Source organism: Solanum stenotomum, chromosome 3 (genome assembly GCF_019186545.1).
Source record: "Solanum stenotomum isolate F172 chromosome 3, ASM1918654v1, whole genome shotgun sequence".
Lineage (NCBI taxonomy): Eukaryota > Viridiplantae > Streptophyta > Magnoliopsida > Solanales > Solanaceae > Solanum > Solanum stenotomum.
In genome coordinates, this window is record NC_064284.1 from 739,269 (window position 1) to 757,600 (window position 18,332).

General features: G+C 30.6%; 1 protein-coding gene across 3 annotated transcripts; it reads right to left on the reverse strand.

Annotated features, from left to right (window-relative positions):
* Positions 1-2,032: 2,032 nt before the first annotated feature.
* LOC125858586 (pumilio homolog 23) lies at positions 2,033-8,699 on the reverse strand. Of its 3 annotated transcripts, none has more exons than XM_049538412.1 (11): positions 8,626-8,699; positions 7,630-7,876; positions 7,158-7,521; positions 6,446-6,742; positions 6,064-6,231; positions 4,652-4,795; positions 4,234-4,353; positions 3,723-3,908; positions 3,288-3,436; positions 3,019-3,201; positions 2,033-2,486 (listed from the first exon to the last, which is right to left on the reverse strand). In XM_049538412.1, the coding sequence occupies exons 2-11, from the start codon at positions 7,770-7,772 to the stop codon at positions 2,162-2,164; spliced, it is 2,079 nt and encodes a 692-aa protein (XP_049394369.1). In that variant the 5' UTR covers positions 7,773-7,876; positions 8,626-8,699; the 3' UTR covers positions 2,033-2,161. The 3 variants fall into 3 exon arrangements, with proteins under 3 accessions (XP_049394369.1, XP_049394368.1, XP_049394367.1); XM_049538411.1 differs by having other exon boundaries at positions 7,630-7,900; positions 8,626-8,693; XM_049538410.1 differs by lacking the exon at positions 8,626-8,699 and having other exon boundaries at positions 7,630-7,908.
* Positions 8,700-18,332: the final 9,633 nt, after the last annotated feature.

An 18,332-nucleotide genomic window follows, 5' to 3' on the forward strand; every position in this document is an offset into this window, starting at 1 on the left:
CATTTCACACGCATTTCCCGAAGAAAAGAAAAAGTGCTACCCCTTTCCTTTCATATAAGATCGTGTAATGATTATAAAAGTGATGGTGTCAACCCACCGCTGATTGTATTGCATCTAATATGAAATAACACGACATGAATTTTTCTGATTAACCACAAAAAATTACACATTGTAAGGAGTAAATTATTCGATAAATTAGAATTGATAATTGTTATGGTCTACTTTAAAGGCTCAATAGTCAAAATTGAAATTCCAAAATATTCAAATCAATTAATCTAACACCAAACTTAAGAAAATCAATCTCATCCAAACCTATTTAGATTGACTTTGAATTGTCATTTTCTTATTATCCGGAAATTTAAAAAATTCCATATTCAATCCGATGCCCAAAGCCCCAAACGGTGACCACCTTTGCTCAATACAAATTCAAATTAATCAAGTCAGTGAATTTTAAACATAAGATAATACGACACAAAAACTGGTGGGTGTTTGGGTTTTGGGGGAGGGGGATCATGAAAAGTGTTAAATGATGATATGACAATTGTCTTCAAGGAAATGAGGATGGAGATCTGAGCACCCCGATTTCAAAAAGTGAAAACTCTGCTTCCTCCTTTTATAAAACATTATTTTCCAACACTGCATGCCATCCGCAGAATATAAAATATAAGAGCATCTTTTGACTTGCAATACTCTGAAGCTACACGTATAATTAGACAACTGATAGAAATAAAGAGCACCAATCACCCAGTGCCAAACACAGTGGAAATTTACAAAAATAATACTAACATAATAACTATGTTTCGATTCCGAACAAATTGTCAATCCATTAATATATGAACTCTATTTGATCATATCACATTGTTATCAAAAGCAAATAAATTCTCACTAACCATATTGTGTTTCAGAGTGAAACACCAAAAAATAAAACAAGACAGAGATGAATTTTAAAAGTTTTGAGTTAGAAAATTTGAATGAGTATCCCAACAAAATGGTAGCACAAAAAGTAGTTGAGTTAAAGGAAAGGCCAACCAGCACTAAACTATTTAAAACAACTTTAAATAGGATCAAAGCAATTCGTAAGGGATGAAATCAAATCTTTAAATATCAAAAGTTAAAGACAATATAATAATCACCTCGTCCAGTAAATAAAATATTATCACGTGCCAGGTCACATGATCACTCTGAAACTTTCTAACAACTTATCTGGAAATCAGAGTTCCAACACCGAACAGTCAAAGGAACATCACATGATCCCACTAAGCATTGGATCCTTCAACTGTTCCAACACATTCAAACATCATATATAAATCACATCAGCTCAGCTTCAAAGCTACCAAATCACCACAAACATAGAAAAAAAACATCATTAACATCCTTTGATTCAGCTTACTGCAAGACTATGAAGAGCCATTCAAGAATACTAGCTGCTATTGTTCTAGCACTTCTGTTAATTCTTAGTTCAGAGTCCAATGCCGCACATGCAGCTCGGTTCCTCTCCAATAAAGAGCATCCGTCCCAAAAAACTTCAACATCACAAACACTCAAGGGTCTGCATACAAAACAGAAGAAACCATTCAAGAAAGTTGATTCAAGCTTTAGGAGAATACCTCCAAGCAGATGGAATCCTATACAAAACAAGTAATTTCTGAATCTAAAAGTGTTAATCAGTTTCATCCATAAGCAGTTTTCTCAAATATCACATTCTTGTACCAGGTACAAACCTCCATAGGATGACTAAAAGAAGCATCACCTCAGCAAAGAACAGCACCTTCAAAGCAATTCGTTCATTCAATATCAATATAGTTTGGAAGTACAAAGTTAGTTTCCACTATCCAGTTAGGATAGTCACTTGCAGCACAAATACAGGATCTAATTTTGTTCCTTGGTAGCTATGAAATATGTTGCTAGATGTATTTCCCAAAGTTTTATAAATGTGAATACTATTAAGTTCTTCATATCAGTGCATTTATGAACCAACCATTTAAACTTACCAATGAATAATTTAACTAGAATGAACAAAAATTGCATGAAAAACTAAATCAAGTGTTTTCGGCATCCAATAGAAGTTCCATCCTTTCTGATCAAACAACAGAGAGTAACCAAAACTGAGAGCTCAGATACAGTAATGTAAAATTGAATAAAGAACCTAAAAGCATTACAGTTAAACTTTGATCTTCTTTCTTTTAGATTCTGACTCGCCATCTTTCCTATGCCTTTTCTTCTCGTCTTTAGACCTTTTGACTTTTTTTGAAACCTGATGAGCCAAGAAGGGGGTATTTGAAGTTTTGGCAGAAGCCAAAGTTGTTTCAATTTCTTTCCTAATGTCTTTTAACTTTCCTGGCTTTGATTTGGAAACAGTATCAGCAAGAAAGCTCTCCTTTTCAAATGATTTGGTTTCCTTTGGTCCAAATGTAGCATAAAATTCTTTCAGAGCAGATTGTTGTGAAGCTTGTCTTGACTTCCACTGGTCGGGTTGCCTTGCAAATCTATCATGACAGAAAAGGAAGCCAAATAAGTACAAGATAAACCAGGAGAGTTTAACACAACTTTAGATGAGTCTGTCAGAATGGGTTTCAGAAGGTCTTCCCACTATCAATTTGCACTTCTCCAATGAAGATGAGTGAATTAATTACACCATGTAATCTCCCAGTTCAGAGATGTATTTATTTATTTATTTTTAAAGAAATGCTAATATTCAAACTGCCAGAAAACATAATTCGTCGCCTCTAGAGACGTCCCTTCAGATGCTAATGTTAATGATAAACAGCATGAAGTAACTAAATTATATGAAATAAGAAGCAGTCGCGCTTGGAGAAACAATAACCTCAACGTCTAGCCCTTTAACTTTGCGACACAAACAGGATTAAAATGCATAGAAAATAAGAGTTATGACACAACATATCCCGGATCGGGAAAAAATGTGCTCTCTGCCACAGAGCACTATATGCTTCTGCTGTTAAGCTACATTAGATAGTGGGAAGGGGGAGAAGTCATGAAGATGCAAAAGGAAAGGCTTACCCATCAATATCGAGTTTCCTCAGTAGGTAAGGTCCCTGCTTAGACTTGGATAGCTCTGGTTGGAGAGGTAACATTTCCGATACTATTGTCTCTCTCAGATTCAAGTTACTAGCAGTGAAGCACTTTTCAACAGTAAATGAACCAAATGGATGCACTGAGAGTTCACCAAAATGTCCCCGAAGCCTTCAAATTACAGACCATCATTATTAGAAAATCAACAATATCAGTTCCAACTGTATGGAGTAACAAAAGTCTGCTATAATACATACTTGGCAACTAACTTCCTCTTTTGCTTTCCCGATAGATTCGAGTTTAGAAAAGATTCAATGACCCGTGAACCACTAGGATCTTTCGATGCCTCAAGAACATGATGTTCTTCTAAAGACGTGATACTAGTAACATACACCTGTATTAGTTCCTGTAGCATATCAAAAAGGATTATAATCATGCTGACAGTAACACTTCACTCGTTACTATAATAGCAATATAGTACAGGTTAAACATAAGATACACAATAACTAAGCACTGACTTTTGAAATAATAGAAGAAATAAGAGTTGACGCAAAACAAGCTAGATAGAACACTTCAAATGCCAGACTTAAGCTAAAGACTATTAACATAGTAATGGAAGAGATAAATATGTGGCATAGACATGCATATACATAGAATCAAATTCAAAAGAAGAATGAGAAAGGAACACATACACTGGGAAGTCTAAATATCGACTGCAGAATCAAAGATCCAACTACATGAATCTTTGTTCCATGTGGCCAACTCCAGTTCGATTTGTCTCTTAAGCTAAAGAAATTTTCAAGAAATAATATTCGGGGGACAATACACTTGGGAAACTCATCCCCTGTGCATACAGCAGCAGCAATGGCCTGACAACACTGAAACAAAGAAGACAAAAGGAAAGGAAAACACTCAACTGATCCTTCATTTTTTATAGTCGAAGGAAACATTTATCAATAATGAAGGTAATGAATACAAAAAGAAATATTTATTGATAAACAAACTGGATACAGCGCAAACAAATAGTTCTTTTGGAATCTAGGATAAGAGAATTTTATTCAAAACAGTATCAAGATAAAACTGTGAGAAGTACAAAACAGCTTAGTACAGTTCCTCCCCTGTTTCTTTATATCAAACATCTAGAATGTTTGAACACAATAATCAGGAAAATATGAAGTGTGACCTTGAATATTCACAACAAACCTCATGTTCATGGCTGTGGAGTCTTTGAGTTGCAGCAAGGACAGAAACAACAACTCCAGACTTTCCCATTTCAAAAAGATCGCGAAACTTTGTCCCAAGCTCCTCCCAGATCAAGTCCATCTAGTAAAAAAATAGGGTGTGAGTGATACCATAAGCCAACATATGATTAAACATGAAAATCCGTTGACAAACCTATTTCAAGCTATCAGTATAATGTCTAGTCAGATAGTATTAAATGTGCAAAAAAAATAGAAGACATGCTTTAAAGTTCATCTGGCACACTGCATACTGATTTTAACATCTACCAACATTTGGATCTAGATGAAGTTCTCAAGGTCGTTAGATTCAATTCTACTTGTCCTTATGCTTATCTTACATGAAAGCAATATTCCTAATAGTGACATTTGAAAGGCCTTACATGATCCTGACTTTTGGCATGAGATGCTAAAGCCTGCACGACGAAGTTTGCACAGTGATGAGATGACATTCGAAACAATGACTTCCTGAAAACTTTCGTTAACAACTCATTGTACAATGTTTCAGGAGCAAATTCCAGGATAGCCTGCAACATTGTGCATTAAATCGTCAAATAAGGAGAACACTATACAGGTTAGAAAGTAATGCAGCTAAAAGAAGAAGAGTAAATCATGATGTCAGAAAACTTGCAACGTCTCTATAGACCTAGGCTTCATCTGATTTTACAGAAAATGGTGGAATAATGTCAACAAACCACAAAGAACTTATGCTGATATATATTAGCATAAGCCAGAAAGTCTGCTTCCAGGATTAACAAATATATTTGCTCTAAGTTTTTCTTTCAGATGGTAGGATTGTGTAACACGTTCAACCATCCTCCATCTTGCTGATGTACTAGATTGCAGAAATAGAAGTCTGATACTTCAACAAAGAAACAGAAGGCTGGTATGCCAAATATATGACGTAGACAACTAATTCAGCTGGAATTGTACAAAACTGCATAACTGGGGGGCTCATAACAACTGAACCAGACTTACAGCACCTCTATCATCTACAAGGAGTCTAAAACATCAAAAATTGAATCATGATCTTCTACACATGTTCCTTTACACCAAAATACAAAAAATACCAAACACTTCAACTTTATCATCTGGATATGACTTGATTTATCTATCTTCGAAGAACCTTTCTATATTGTCCACCAAATATAGGTTGGAATGACTTTCCATATCTCTTTCTCACGAGAAGTGTACTACAGTCCTATGACAAAGCAAAATCCAATTGCTCAATTCAAATTAGACCGAAGTCTGAACTATAACTATCTTGATAATACCATTAACAGAAATAGAATAGACAAGACATGGTGCAACATCAGCTTTTTGAGAACATCACCTAAGAGGAGATTATGGAGGACAAGGATTATGGTAGTAGGCTAGTAAGTAGTTGAGTATTGTCTTGCTTATCCTTACTTACTAGCACTTGTTGCATAACTCTTGTAGTTTTTGGTTTCTTCAATTTATGTTACTATTTATTGTTCCTTGTGCTTCATTTATAGTATTGCTAGATTTCTACACTCTTGCTATTTTCTTGAACCGAGGGTCTATTGAAAACCACCTCCTCTACCTACATTCTCCCAAGGTAGGGTAAGGTCTGGGTACACACTGCCCTCCCCAGACCCCATTTTTGGGATTACACTGGGTATGTTGTTGTTGGAATACAACTATTTGCAGCATACAGATAGATTCCATGACTAAGGAGCTCTAAAGCCTAAACTAATTAAATAAAAAATAGTAAAATACTGCTGGAAAAGCATAGACAGAGAGGAAATATAGATAGGCATCGATGATATTTTACCTCCATTAAATGACTGTATGCAGTTTCTTCCACTAGCCTTAAAATGTTCCGTATGGTTATTCCTTCTAACAAGTTTCCAGCATTGGCATTTCCAGCACTGCTTCCAAGAAGAACTCGAATTAAATGCAACAACTCTTGTTCATTTCCGGCCAATAATTTCAAAACAGTCTGCAAATAAGAGAACAAAATCATCATTGCTCATTGATATGTAATTCGACAGTTGTAATTTAAACTAGTAGTCTTAAACAAGATATGAATCATTACTTCATACAAACATGTATTAGTAGTGTTTACATAGTCATTGTTATCATCTTTTGCACATTTACATACTGCAAGCAAAGTGATTGACTTAAGAATGGAGGCTGGGATAAAAATTATATACCTGCAGAACTAAACTGCTGTATTGATTCATTTGAAGTTTCGAAATGTCTTCGCTGGCAGCATTTAACATCTCTGATACAAATTTTTTAAGCAAACTAGGAAATATTTGCAGAGACTGCAGTGAGACGTTGTCTTTTGCATGAGGTGCCTTGAGATTCAAGCGTTCAGCCAAGCCAACTGATGACTTTGTGGAATGGAACTCTTCTAAAGGCACACCTTTAAATAGACAGAGAAGACTTCGAAGCACATGAGATCCATGGCAGTTGCACATTATATCAACAGGATTGACAACAATTGCCTGACATGGAAATATAAAGGAGCCAATGAACAATCAAGTTAAGAACCTGGATCATGTAATGTTCAAGAAATTATAATCCACTTTTTATTCTGATCCACTGTGACACTCGCCATGTTAAATCTTGTAGCAAATTTGTAGAAGGGCTCTCACATAGAACCAGAAGAGCGAAAAGGGATTATGCAAGCAACTAAGAGCCTGTTAGGATGGGACAAGTCATAAGTTAGGAATTCTAACTTATGGTTTTTGACTTATTTTTAATTTTACCCAAACACTATAAAAGTGCTTAAAAGCTATTTTTGGCATAAAAGCACCTAAAATAAGCCGATCCAAACAGGCTCTAACATGTTGTAATTCAAACTATGCAATAGGGCAATATTGCACCATTATAAACAATGAAGATAACAATATTTCATACCTTACAGATTTTTTTCAAAGCATGTTCAATCAGTGAATGATTCTCATTATCCTGAAGGTGAAAAGATAGAGATTTTAAAGCTGTTTCAACCACATGAGAACCAGATCTATCAGCTGCAATATGAGAGAAATTCTTTGCACAACTCTGAAGGAAACTACAAAGGTGATCCAAAGAACAGCCTTCAAGTAGGGTTTGCAACGTATGGCTTATTATATAATCAGTTGCAAGTTCTACTTCTTTCCCTCTGGTTTCTTCCAAGGCATTTCCACAAATGACAGATCGCTCCTCTGGGTCGATTTCAGTACCTTCTATGGCATTAGCAATCTCTGCAAAGTATTTTGCAGTCTCAGGATCAATCTGCTTTCTACACAAAGAATTATGACAAAGTATGAATGTTTCACTTTGCAATATGCCAAATACTTCATCTAATAAAATTGGAAATCACAAATCAAGTATATGAAGCGGTTTGAACCTGAGAAATGATGTCTGTGGGACATGGGTTGTCTTTTTGTCCTTGTGAGATCTATTATTGTCATCGGCATTCCCTCCGGAGACACTTTCAACAGTATGGTCAGCGTTAACTCCAGCATGTTTTTTCGATGTCTTTCGGCCCATTGTTCTTTTTCTTACCCACTGATTATTCGTTTGGTTCTCCCAAGCAGTTGGTTGCTCCGTCAAATCACAACCTTTATGATTTCTCGAAACTAAAGCATGCAGACCTACAGAAACCATGGGTTTTTACACTGCAATGCTTGCCCATAATAAACTAAGATTCAATAGCATGCTCAAACAAATGCTTATAAGTTACTTTTTAACCAAAAAGAAAAGGCAGCAGCCTTATACTGTCAAAAAAATAAATTTAGTGTTTCCAGAAAACACTCACCGGGAGAAAATGTACTTCTTTTATAATATATTTTTCATTTCAATACTAAAGAAACCTATAATCTTCTGAGAACTACACATTATAACCAGATAAAAAAAGCTAAATATAACACAGGATCCATGTATATACCAACCAGGACAATGTTTAAACAACATCCTCATTAAGCTAAGAAGCCCTAGATTATTCAATGAAGCAAGTGACAGATATTCATATGAAAAACCAATTACTCACTCTGTCCTAATTTATATGACATAGTTTGGATTTCTAAAGTCAAACTTCTTCATTTAATTGACCGTGCATTAGGGCAGGTTTTTGAAAAATAATTTACAAAATTACAAACTATATAAAAGTAGTATAAGTCACCAGAATTAATACAAAACCAAAGACTAGTGACTATAAATCGAAATTAACTTCAATAGGCTACTCAAAAGATATTTGTAACCTCAATTGATAAGTATTACAGTAAAGATAGCACAAAACTCATCCAGTGAAACTGTCTAGCAAAACCTTACGTGTATGAATCAAAAAGTACGTTACAAACGCGCAGATAAATCCACAAAACAGTTAAGGTTATCAAATTCTTACAGGGACTGCAACAACTGATGTATTCTTCAAAAGAAACTCCTTTTCTGCAATGAGGGCAGCAAGAGGGAGGAGAAAGTGATATTTAGGAAGATGACCAAACGTCGTTCATTAAGGGGTGATTTGTCGAAGGCCCAATAACAGAAATTGGGCTGGGCTACTAAGGTTCCGTGACGGCAAAACCATCGTCCTCCTTTACTGGCCTATTACAACTGGGCCCACAATACTTATGCTTTTGTCTATCAAAAGTGGTTCAGCCCATAAAGAGTCCATTATGAGCAGCTAATGTCACTTTGGCAGGCCCATTAGATACACCACGCAAGCCCACCGATTGAACCAACTTGGCTGCAAGTCACTAATCGGTAGCCTATCGGATGGTTTTATAATTTACATAAATCTCATAATATTAAGAGTTAATTACATTATTTCTCTATTTCTTTTAATTACAAAATCTCTTAAAATTTATGAATATGGATACTTCATTGGACTTTCGAATACATTCCAATATCTATTACTTTTTAACTTAGTTTATTATTTGCTTGATTCGTGTGATTATAATTTCAGAGTTTATAGCTTGGTTTCCAAATTTTTTTAATTATTTTAAAATATAAATAAGTGGTTTTTATAATTAAATAAAAAAAGTAGTATTTTGGGTGAGAAGTAATTTGCCTGATCAATGAATTTAAAAAATACCTTTGAGCAGCAAAAGGGGTTCGTCATAGTTTTAACTTTTCAAAAACAATTTTTATAATACTCTCCAAAAACACTCATTTTCTCAAAAATTTAGCGAAGCGGTTCAATCTTTTTTAAATAAGTAGTATTCTATAAGGGGGAAAACAACCTTGAATCGCCTATTAGTCCATACAATTTTTATTTATACGAATTGACTGTTCTAAATTATCTGTAAAGAAAAGAAAATTAGAGATTTTAACCACCGACACAATAGACAGTTTCTTCATTATCCACCGACACTTCACTTGGTCCTTCAGTAAGCACATTGTTATGATGATGATGAATATTCTATACTTATACTTCCTAGGTACTTCATCCCTTTAAATATATTCCTCATTCACTTATTAAGCTAAAAATACATCTTAGCTTAACCGTAAAAATTTTAACCCGCTCCGCATAATATTTTTAATATTTTGTTTTTCTAGTAAAGTTTGATACTAAAAATAAAATTCACAAAAATTAATTATTTTTTTCATTAAGTTGTATTAATTTAATAAGATAGAGATCAAATGGGAAACATGTAAGAAATTAAATTATTTTTTATTGAACCATTTTCATTTACTATCTTAAATATTTCAGTAGCTTTAAAAAATTATCTTAATAAGTAATATTCTATCACTCTTATAACATGTAAAAAAAAATTAAAGTTAAATTTAAACCCACATAAAATCATATATACCCACAACCTGTCTTGCCTCACATTATTTTTTAAAACCCCACTTCAACCCACCCGCATCCCATCCACCCCGCACAACCATAAACCCGCCCCACCCCGCATCTGCTCCGACCCATTGTCATCCTTAGATATGAAACTAAAAAAAAAAAAAAAATAGCTTAGATGTGTTTTTTATACTTATCTCTAAGAAAAATGATTACTTTATTGTGTCCTTCTAATTATCAAGAGTCATCTTATTTACGGAGAAATGAATTAAAAATATCTAGTACTTAATAATTAGAGTAAAATAATTATAAAATAAGAATTATTTGTTGAATTCTCAAATTGAATAAATAAAAATATTAGTATTTTAGTATACTGAATCTAGAGAGTATTTAGTATTATGTCAAAGTATCCATGTTAGTTTTTGCATAAGTCACGCAAATTTAGGGGAATTTGCTGGAAAGAAGGATATGTTAGTGATATTTGTTGTAGTATACTAGTATTCAATCACTTTGTCAACAACAAAGATAAACTATAGTAATTAATTCTATCAAAGGTCGAAAAAGACATTCCTGTAAAAATCATAGTAATTCATAACTAGCTAGCTACATATATTCTAAAGTCTAGCTGTGCTTTGACGTTATAATTTAGTACTACATTAGAATTCGATGTCCGTTTCTATTAGTCAAACAAATTGCCTAATTAACTAAGACATTGTCTTATTGATTAAAAAACAGATCTCCACCTTTCTTTTATTTGCTATTATTTCCTTTATCAAATTTTGACAAGTCGCATGAATTTGGTGTATAATTTTCTTTGTTGTTTCAATCAATTATATAAAGTCTTTTAAAAATTTAAAACACCAATACATTTATGATTGGTAGAGCATAATCCTATTTATATTTAGTAAAAGTAAAAAAAAATTTACTTATACTCCTATCTTTACACCTATTCAATAAATTCATGACATATTTCCACATGCATATATATATATCAGTAGAAAATATGGTAATAATATATAGTTGCTAATTAATACATATTCTTATTTTATTTTGGGAAAATTTGTATATAATAGCAAACTATTAATTAAAATTAAATGCTATAAATATAGTTTGATTTAATTGTACCTCATAGCAAATTATTGCTATTTAACCTCTCTCCTGGTGAATCTCCCTCGCCTCTCTCGTTTTTTATACAAACATAAGTGTATAAAGTGCGTTTGTATTTGTATAAAGCGAGNATTAATACATATTTTTATTTTATTTTATAACTTTAACCATGAGAAATTAGTGGTTTGAATATATCTACATTTCCTTAAAATTCTGAATACTCAAATTTTAATTTTTTTTATTTAAGTACCCCAAACACAAGATTAGACAATTTTATAAGATATGTCTGACTCGATTATTTTTTTGAAAGGCTTACGTGGGTGTTCACAAACATCCATTATTCATTAGTGAATTTCTAAAATAAGATATTTGAATTTCCGAGAGAAGAAGATTATCTAATTTCGAAAATAGAAACGTTCATTGCCCCTTATATTCCATTCCTATTTTTCTTATTTATGGACAATTATTATTCCTTATTCTGAAGAGGACAAAAAATAAACTGTTGAGGCAAATATATATTAAAGTTTAAAGGTTAATAGCGTGAGGCTATACAAGAAACGTCATCCATGTGCATCAATTTTATTTTATTTTTGTTCTTTCTATCATCATCAAATAACAAGTTGTGTTGCTGTACATGACCTACCCCATTAATAAACCTCTAAACTATACAAATTAATTTCCCTACATGGTGCTATAAAGCGTCCATCATTAAAGAAATTCAGACACACCGAATAAGGTAAAAGAGAAAAAGAAGAAAAGGAGAAAAGTAGAAAATAATTTCTTTGGCCAAAGTTTTTATAAAGCCAAAAGTCCTTTTTAGAGCTTATTTTATAGATGCAAAATTAGTGCTTTTGAGTAGTACCATAATTAGTTTTTCGTAAGCTTTTTAAAAAGTTGTTTTTTCGTGTATAATCATTTTCGCGACCTTGATTGAGCATAAATTATTATTTTAATATTAATAAAAGTAATTTTCAAAATGATAGTCTAAACAAAATATATTTCTCTTAAAATACTTTTTTAAAAAGAAATATTTTATTCGTTCTAATTTTTAAGTCTCTTGATCTTTTTTTTTTATCTCATTTCAATAATAATGTTTCTTTCTATAGTTAATAAGTTTTCGATATCAATATTAATCCTATATGACAAATTTAAGATTACAAAATTTTAAAAAATTAAACACATCTTTTAAATCATAGAATTTAAAAAATCTCTTTGTTTTTAAGTGCATAATCAAACCAATTAAGATATTCAAATTAAAACAAAAAAAATAGATTCAAAAGTTCAACCAAACAAACTATAGATATAGTGGAGCTTAATGTCCACCAACCTATAACTTTGAACTCAGAGAGAAAATTATCTATAGAGTTGGATAGATAGGGACTTACTCAGATCCTTCTATTTTACTTGATCAAATAAATAATATTAGCAAATTCTTTCTTTATTTATTAAATTACACATACACATGTAAATATATATATATATATATAAAATAAAAATAAATTAGACTTCTAGCTAATATTTCAAGAAATTAGAGAAATAATTACTTAAGGATAAATATAGAATTGAACAAGTAAAAGAGACTGAAATATTCTTTTATTAGAAAATTAAACGGAAAACAACATGTGTGGAGCAATGAATACAAACAACCTAAATCACAAGTTGCCATGTGAAGTAAACGAGAATACTGTATAAAACAAATCAATGGGACGCCGATATTGACTTAAATTTATGACACCACAAATTAAGACACACCTACTGGTAGGGGGCGGAGCCGTATAACATTGAGAGGTGTTATTCTTATTTTTTGATGAAAAATTATAATGTTTATATATGATTAAAATTATATTATATAATAGACATAGAATTTCCTTTAGCTTTTTCTTATATTTATTTTTTTATATTTTAAACTTTCTAAATAAAAAAATTCTTACTCCAACCATCTATCAATAGTTATTATGTATTCATAAAATTTATCTTAATTTCCATGGCCCTTCCCCTCCCCGCTCACCTAGTCAATAAAATTTCTTCGACGACCTTTCTTCTATTATCTTTTTGAAATTTCTTTATTTGATTGTCGATATAAATGTGTTGCCACCTACTACTTGTAACATCAATCTTACTTTTGTAAATAAATATTTATGGTCTTTAAGTTTAATTATTTATTTTTTTATGTTTTGCACAATTTATAATAATGTTAATACAAATAAAGGTCTTGAGTTTGAGTAGATTTCATCATCACTCATTATTAATTATTTTTTAAAATATATTTTGTTCATAAAAAAAATCAGGCTATAATAATTTTTCATAAGTTGCTAAAATGATGATAAGCTGATAAATATCTATAAAGTGGATGCATTTTATTCATGAAAAAGAATCAAATTCCTATAATTAAAAAAATTAGTCCACATATTATAAACGTGTTGAAAAAATAATTTAAGTAAAAAATTTATCATTATCCGTTTCACTTAATTATCGGTAATGGATACAAATCAAGAAAAAATAAGGTGTATTTAATATGAAGGAATATGTAAATATATCTTTTGAAAATAAATTTACTTTTTTTCAAAAAATATTTGTAAAAAAAAACAGAAAAAATTAAACTAAAAATATCTATATGTATAATTTAAAAAACACTATGAGGTCGGGGTACGCTGTGTGTGGGGGCGGCGGGGGACCATGAGTGTTGAGCGTGTGTAAATCATCATTTATGAAACTTTTTTTCTCCATTTCTACCAAGAAAGTTATTTCATGTTTTTCTTAATATTTTGTTTTTTTTTAAGCATTTGATCAATTAACCATAAGATATTAAAAACTCAAAAAATGATCTAAAATGCCCCTCAACTATTCGAATTGGTACAAAATTATCCTTCATCCACCTTTCGGCCCTCAAATATCCTTGACGTCAACCTTTTGGGTCAGAAATACCTTCGATATTAACTCTCTAGCTCATATGGTTGACGTCAGGGGTATTAGGGGAGCGAAAGGTAGATGAAGGATAATTTTATACCAATTTAAAAAGTTAAAAGGCATTTTAGATCTTTCTCCATTAAAAAACAATTATTTTTTTCTAAAAAAAAATATTCTCCTCACTACCAAACACACCTCAAAGAGTACAATGCTGATGTGATTATATTGTCCTTTCTTGGGTTTTCACCATTCTTGAATAAATATATGTGATATATGGCCTCTGATATTTTGGGGAAAATTGAGAGACCAAGATAGTTAACCGAGTGTACACGTATATCAAAATCAATACACTAAATTAGTTGTTCAATTTTATTTAAGAAAATAAAAATAAATAAATTATAATCTTAAATTTAAAATGTGAAATATACTAAAATATCTTTTAATTTTATACATTTATCATGTGAAAAGTTAAAATCGAAGAATTACTACAAAAAAAATGATAATTTGTTTTTTAAAAAAGGATAATAATATGACACACCTAACATATTAAAAGGAAGGGAATATTGTTTTCGTATAAAATAATGTTCAGGAGAATAAACATTATGCTGGGTAGCTGTCAATGGCATGGCTCCTAATAAAGATCAAGTACTGGCGGCTTCTTGTAATTCACTCAAAAGCCGTGGCAATTAGCATTAGTATTCATTATTTTGTTTTAATTAGACTATAGTATTTTTTGTCCTGTAAAATTGATTCTTTCTGTTCAGTCAATTTCATAGGCCCATTGGATCCTTTTACTGTTGGATATTTATAAAAGAATACGTGCAATATCTAACAACAATTGGTCCCCAATCTCTACAAAAGCATTTAGTCTGTCTTATTGTTAGATTTTTCCTTATCAACACTCAATTTTTTTGACGAATACGTCGTCTCCTGTATGTTGCTCCACTCTTGTTACTAAAAAAATATTTTTCATATTTAAAAATTAAAATATCGACTAATTAATTATTTTTTTATTTTAATAAACGTGAAAGAATTAATGTAATTAAAAAAGTTCAAATTAATAAGATAGTTTTTATTAAATTACTTTTCAAAGAGTGTAAAAGATAAACATGACAAGTAAAATGGATGGCAGAGAGTATTTTTTTTTGGTATAACGGTGTTTAATTGAGCATGAAGCTTAAGAGATATTTCTAAAAAACATTCATTTTTTAGTTATCGATCTTTTTTCACTCTTTGATAGATGTCTTTTGGTTCTCGATCTCATCCGATGAACAAGTTTAGATCTTTATTTTGTATCCTATTCTTTCTTGTGGATTCCCAATTTTTGAAGAAGTTGCCGCCCATCTCCACCTCTAGAAGAAATTATAGCTAATCTAGAGAGCTTTACTTTCAGATAGCTTTCGTGGTAAATTTCGAATCTTCTAAATTACTAAGTCAATATAGATATATACTTTGGTCGAGGAAGTTCGGGTGATTGAGCACACTTGCCCCCCTCCAAGGCTCCAAGTCCACCCTTACATATAACAATTTTTTTCATAGATAGATGGGAAAATGTCATATTATACTCTTTAACTTTATCATTTTTAGAGCTTATATACCCTCGTTAAGAAAGTGACTCATATACGTTATACAAATCACTCACATATACTCTTACGTTACAAAAAAAGTTCACACATACCCTTCATCTAACGGCAGTGAAAAAATTAGTTTTAAATTTATTTTTTGACATTATTTTAAAAAAAAAATTCACGTAGAGGTATATATATGATCCTTCTAGCAAAGTTCAAAGTATATAATAACTTTTTTCATACAAGAATTATTATTTGACTTCTTTGATTATCATTATTCGAGTTTCTTATTCTTTTTTCCTTTCATTCTTTCGTGTAAAGAAAAAATACAAAATTATTTTTTTGCGACTATATTGTAATTTAGTTTTTGTATTTGTAAAAATAAAATAAAAAATAGGGCATCTATGATAAATTTTACAAGAAAATTAGTGAAACATAAATAAATTTGACCATTAAAATAATAAATTTAAATTACTCATTGAAACAAAAACTAAAAAAAAAATACGTGTAAGGAGAATCAAATATACCCATATGGATTATATTTTTTTTCAAAAAAATAATTAAAATTAAAATTATTATTTTTTCACTTCCGTTAGAGGAGAAGGATATATATGAGTCATTTGTATAACAATAGCTGTATATACAAGTCATTTTCATAACGAGAAATATATCAACTCTAAATGATAAAGTTAAGGGGTATATTAGATCTTTTCCCTAGATTAAAAGCCACACAAAAGTAAACAATTGAATTCTTGGTAATTTAGGCGAGGCACTAAACTAGTCCATAATTAGGAGTTAATTAAAAAATTCTAAAACACTTCATTAGGCCAAAACAACAAGCTAGTTAATGAACATTTGCCGGGAAGTGTCATGCTAAAAAAGCAAATTACTAGGAAAATAGACTAGGCATTAACAATTTTTTTTATTTTGGTAGGGGCACAACCAACAAAAGGTGTGTGAGGCTCCATTAACTTTTTGACACGTGGATAAGTGAGCCATTTATGTACTTTAAAGCTAGAATGCCACCACTAACAAAAGAGAGAAAGTCTATTTACACAATAAATTGAGTTGAACAAATATAAAAAATGTAAGAGAAATTAAAACTTGCGTTTGCTGCTTTTCTTTATCAATTATTAATATTCTATAAATTTTGAGATTACATTTGATATGTTTTTATTGTTGTAATTGTATGTTACTTAGATGTATATTTATAAATCTAGAATAAAAATAATAAAAAGTAAAATAAATTTTATAATTAATATTAATCCCATCAGAAATAATACATTTCACTAAATATATAAAAATAAAATAAAAAAAATATTGTGGATCCACATTTTATACTAGTTGAAAAATAAAATTTTGAATTTTCTTCGTAATATTTTTATTGAATCAAATGATGGTAAATCAAAACTACATATTTTGATGTTCAAATTGAATCTGTAATTTTACAATTTATTTTGTTAACGTTTTTGCTGATGGTAGAAAAAACGTTAAATTTGATGCTGGAAAGAAATAAAATAGTAATTTTTCAAATCTTGTCTTTTTCTCTAAATCTAGCCATCTTTAACTTAAATAAATCATTATTTAGAAAATTCAACAAAAATGAAATAAATTAAATGTACTCCACAAAAATTTTAAGTACTATTTTATAATAAAAAAACTAATAGTAAAAAAGTAACAGTGATAAAATCGAAAATATATATCATATCAAAATAAATCCGTAAAACTAACGTACAACTACATAACATTTTTAATATAATCTCAAAATATTAAAAAAAGAAGCAACAAATATTTAATTTTTCTTGTATTTTTTTTATATTTGTTCAACTCAATTTATTGTGTAAATATATTTTATCTCTCTTGTTAGTGATGGCATTCTAGTTTTAAAGTAGATAAATGACCCACTTATCCATGTGTCAAAAAGTTAACGGAGCCTCTTACATCTTTTGTTGATTGTGCCTCTTCCATGATAAAAATTTTCAGGCATTAACATCTACTCCATCTGTCTCAATTTATGTGATACTTTTCGTTTTTTGAAATTCAAACAATTTAAGTTTAACCAGGAAGTTGCACATGGAATTTTCAAATTTCTTGAAATGAAATTTATATATTTGTAAACTACGTAAAAAGTACAATAAGTCAGAATAATTGATAATTCAAAATGTTTAAAGGATCTATGAAAAATTTACGGTCAAAGATAGATTTGTTTGAATCTTGAAATCCGAAAAGTTTCACATAAAATGGGACGAAGGGAGTAGTTTTTTTTAGATTTATCAATTTTACGATGTCCAATATCCTGGCCCAGGCTAAAGTTTTTCTTTTTTCTTTTTGTTGCTTCACCCACTTGTTATTCTGTTAACAAATTTAATATTCAACTAAACATGTCACTTTGCAAAATCAATGATGGAGTGATAATAATTGATTAAAGTTACTGATAAAGGAGACACAACGAGATTTTTTCTCCAAAAGTAATCAAACGAAAGAAAAGTATCGATACCTTCCCCACCATTCACTTGTCATCTATTATTACATTCAAATTCACATTATAACCAAAACGATAAATCAATATATATCAAATCTATTCCTAGTAAATGCCACTGTCTTTTTTAAAATTTGAATTTCATATTCAGAAAATTAGTGTATATATATTTTTTCGATAACTTAATAATATAAAAAGAAATACTATTTAAACTAATGATACATAAAATTTAAACTAAAAACAAAAAATAGAAATGT

Excerpts from the sequence above, each read along its gene's own strand:
- LOC125858586 (XM_049538411.1), bottom strand. The coding sequence starts at position 7,889 with ATGGTTTCTGTAGGTCTGCATGCTTTAGTTTCGAGAAATCATAAAGGT. Across the intron at positions 6,232-6,445 it reads ACAGCAGTTTAGTTCTGCAG|ACTGTTTTGAAATTATTGGC; the intron begins GTATATAATTTT and ends TCTTATTTGCAG. Across the intron at positions 3,437-3,722 it reads CGATATTTAGACTTCCCAGT|GAACTAATACAGGTGTATGT; the intron begins GTATGTGTTCCT and ends GATATGCTACAG.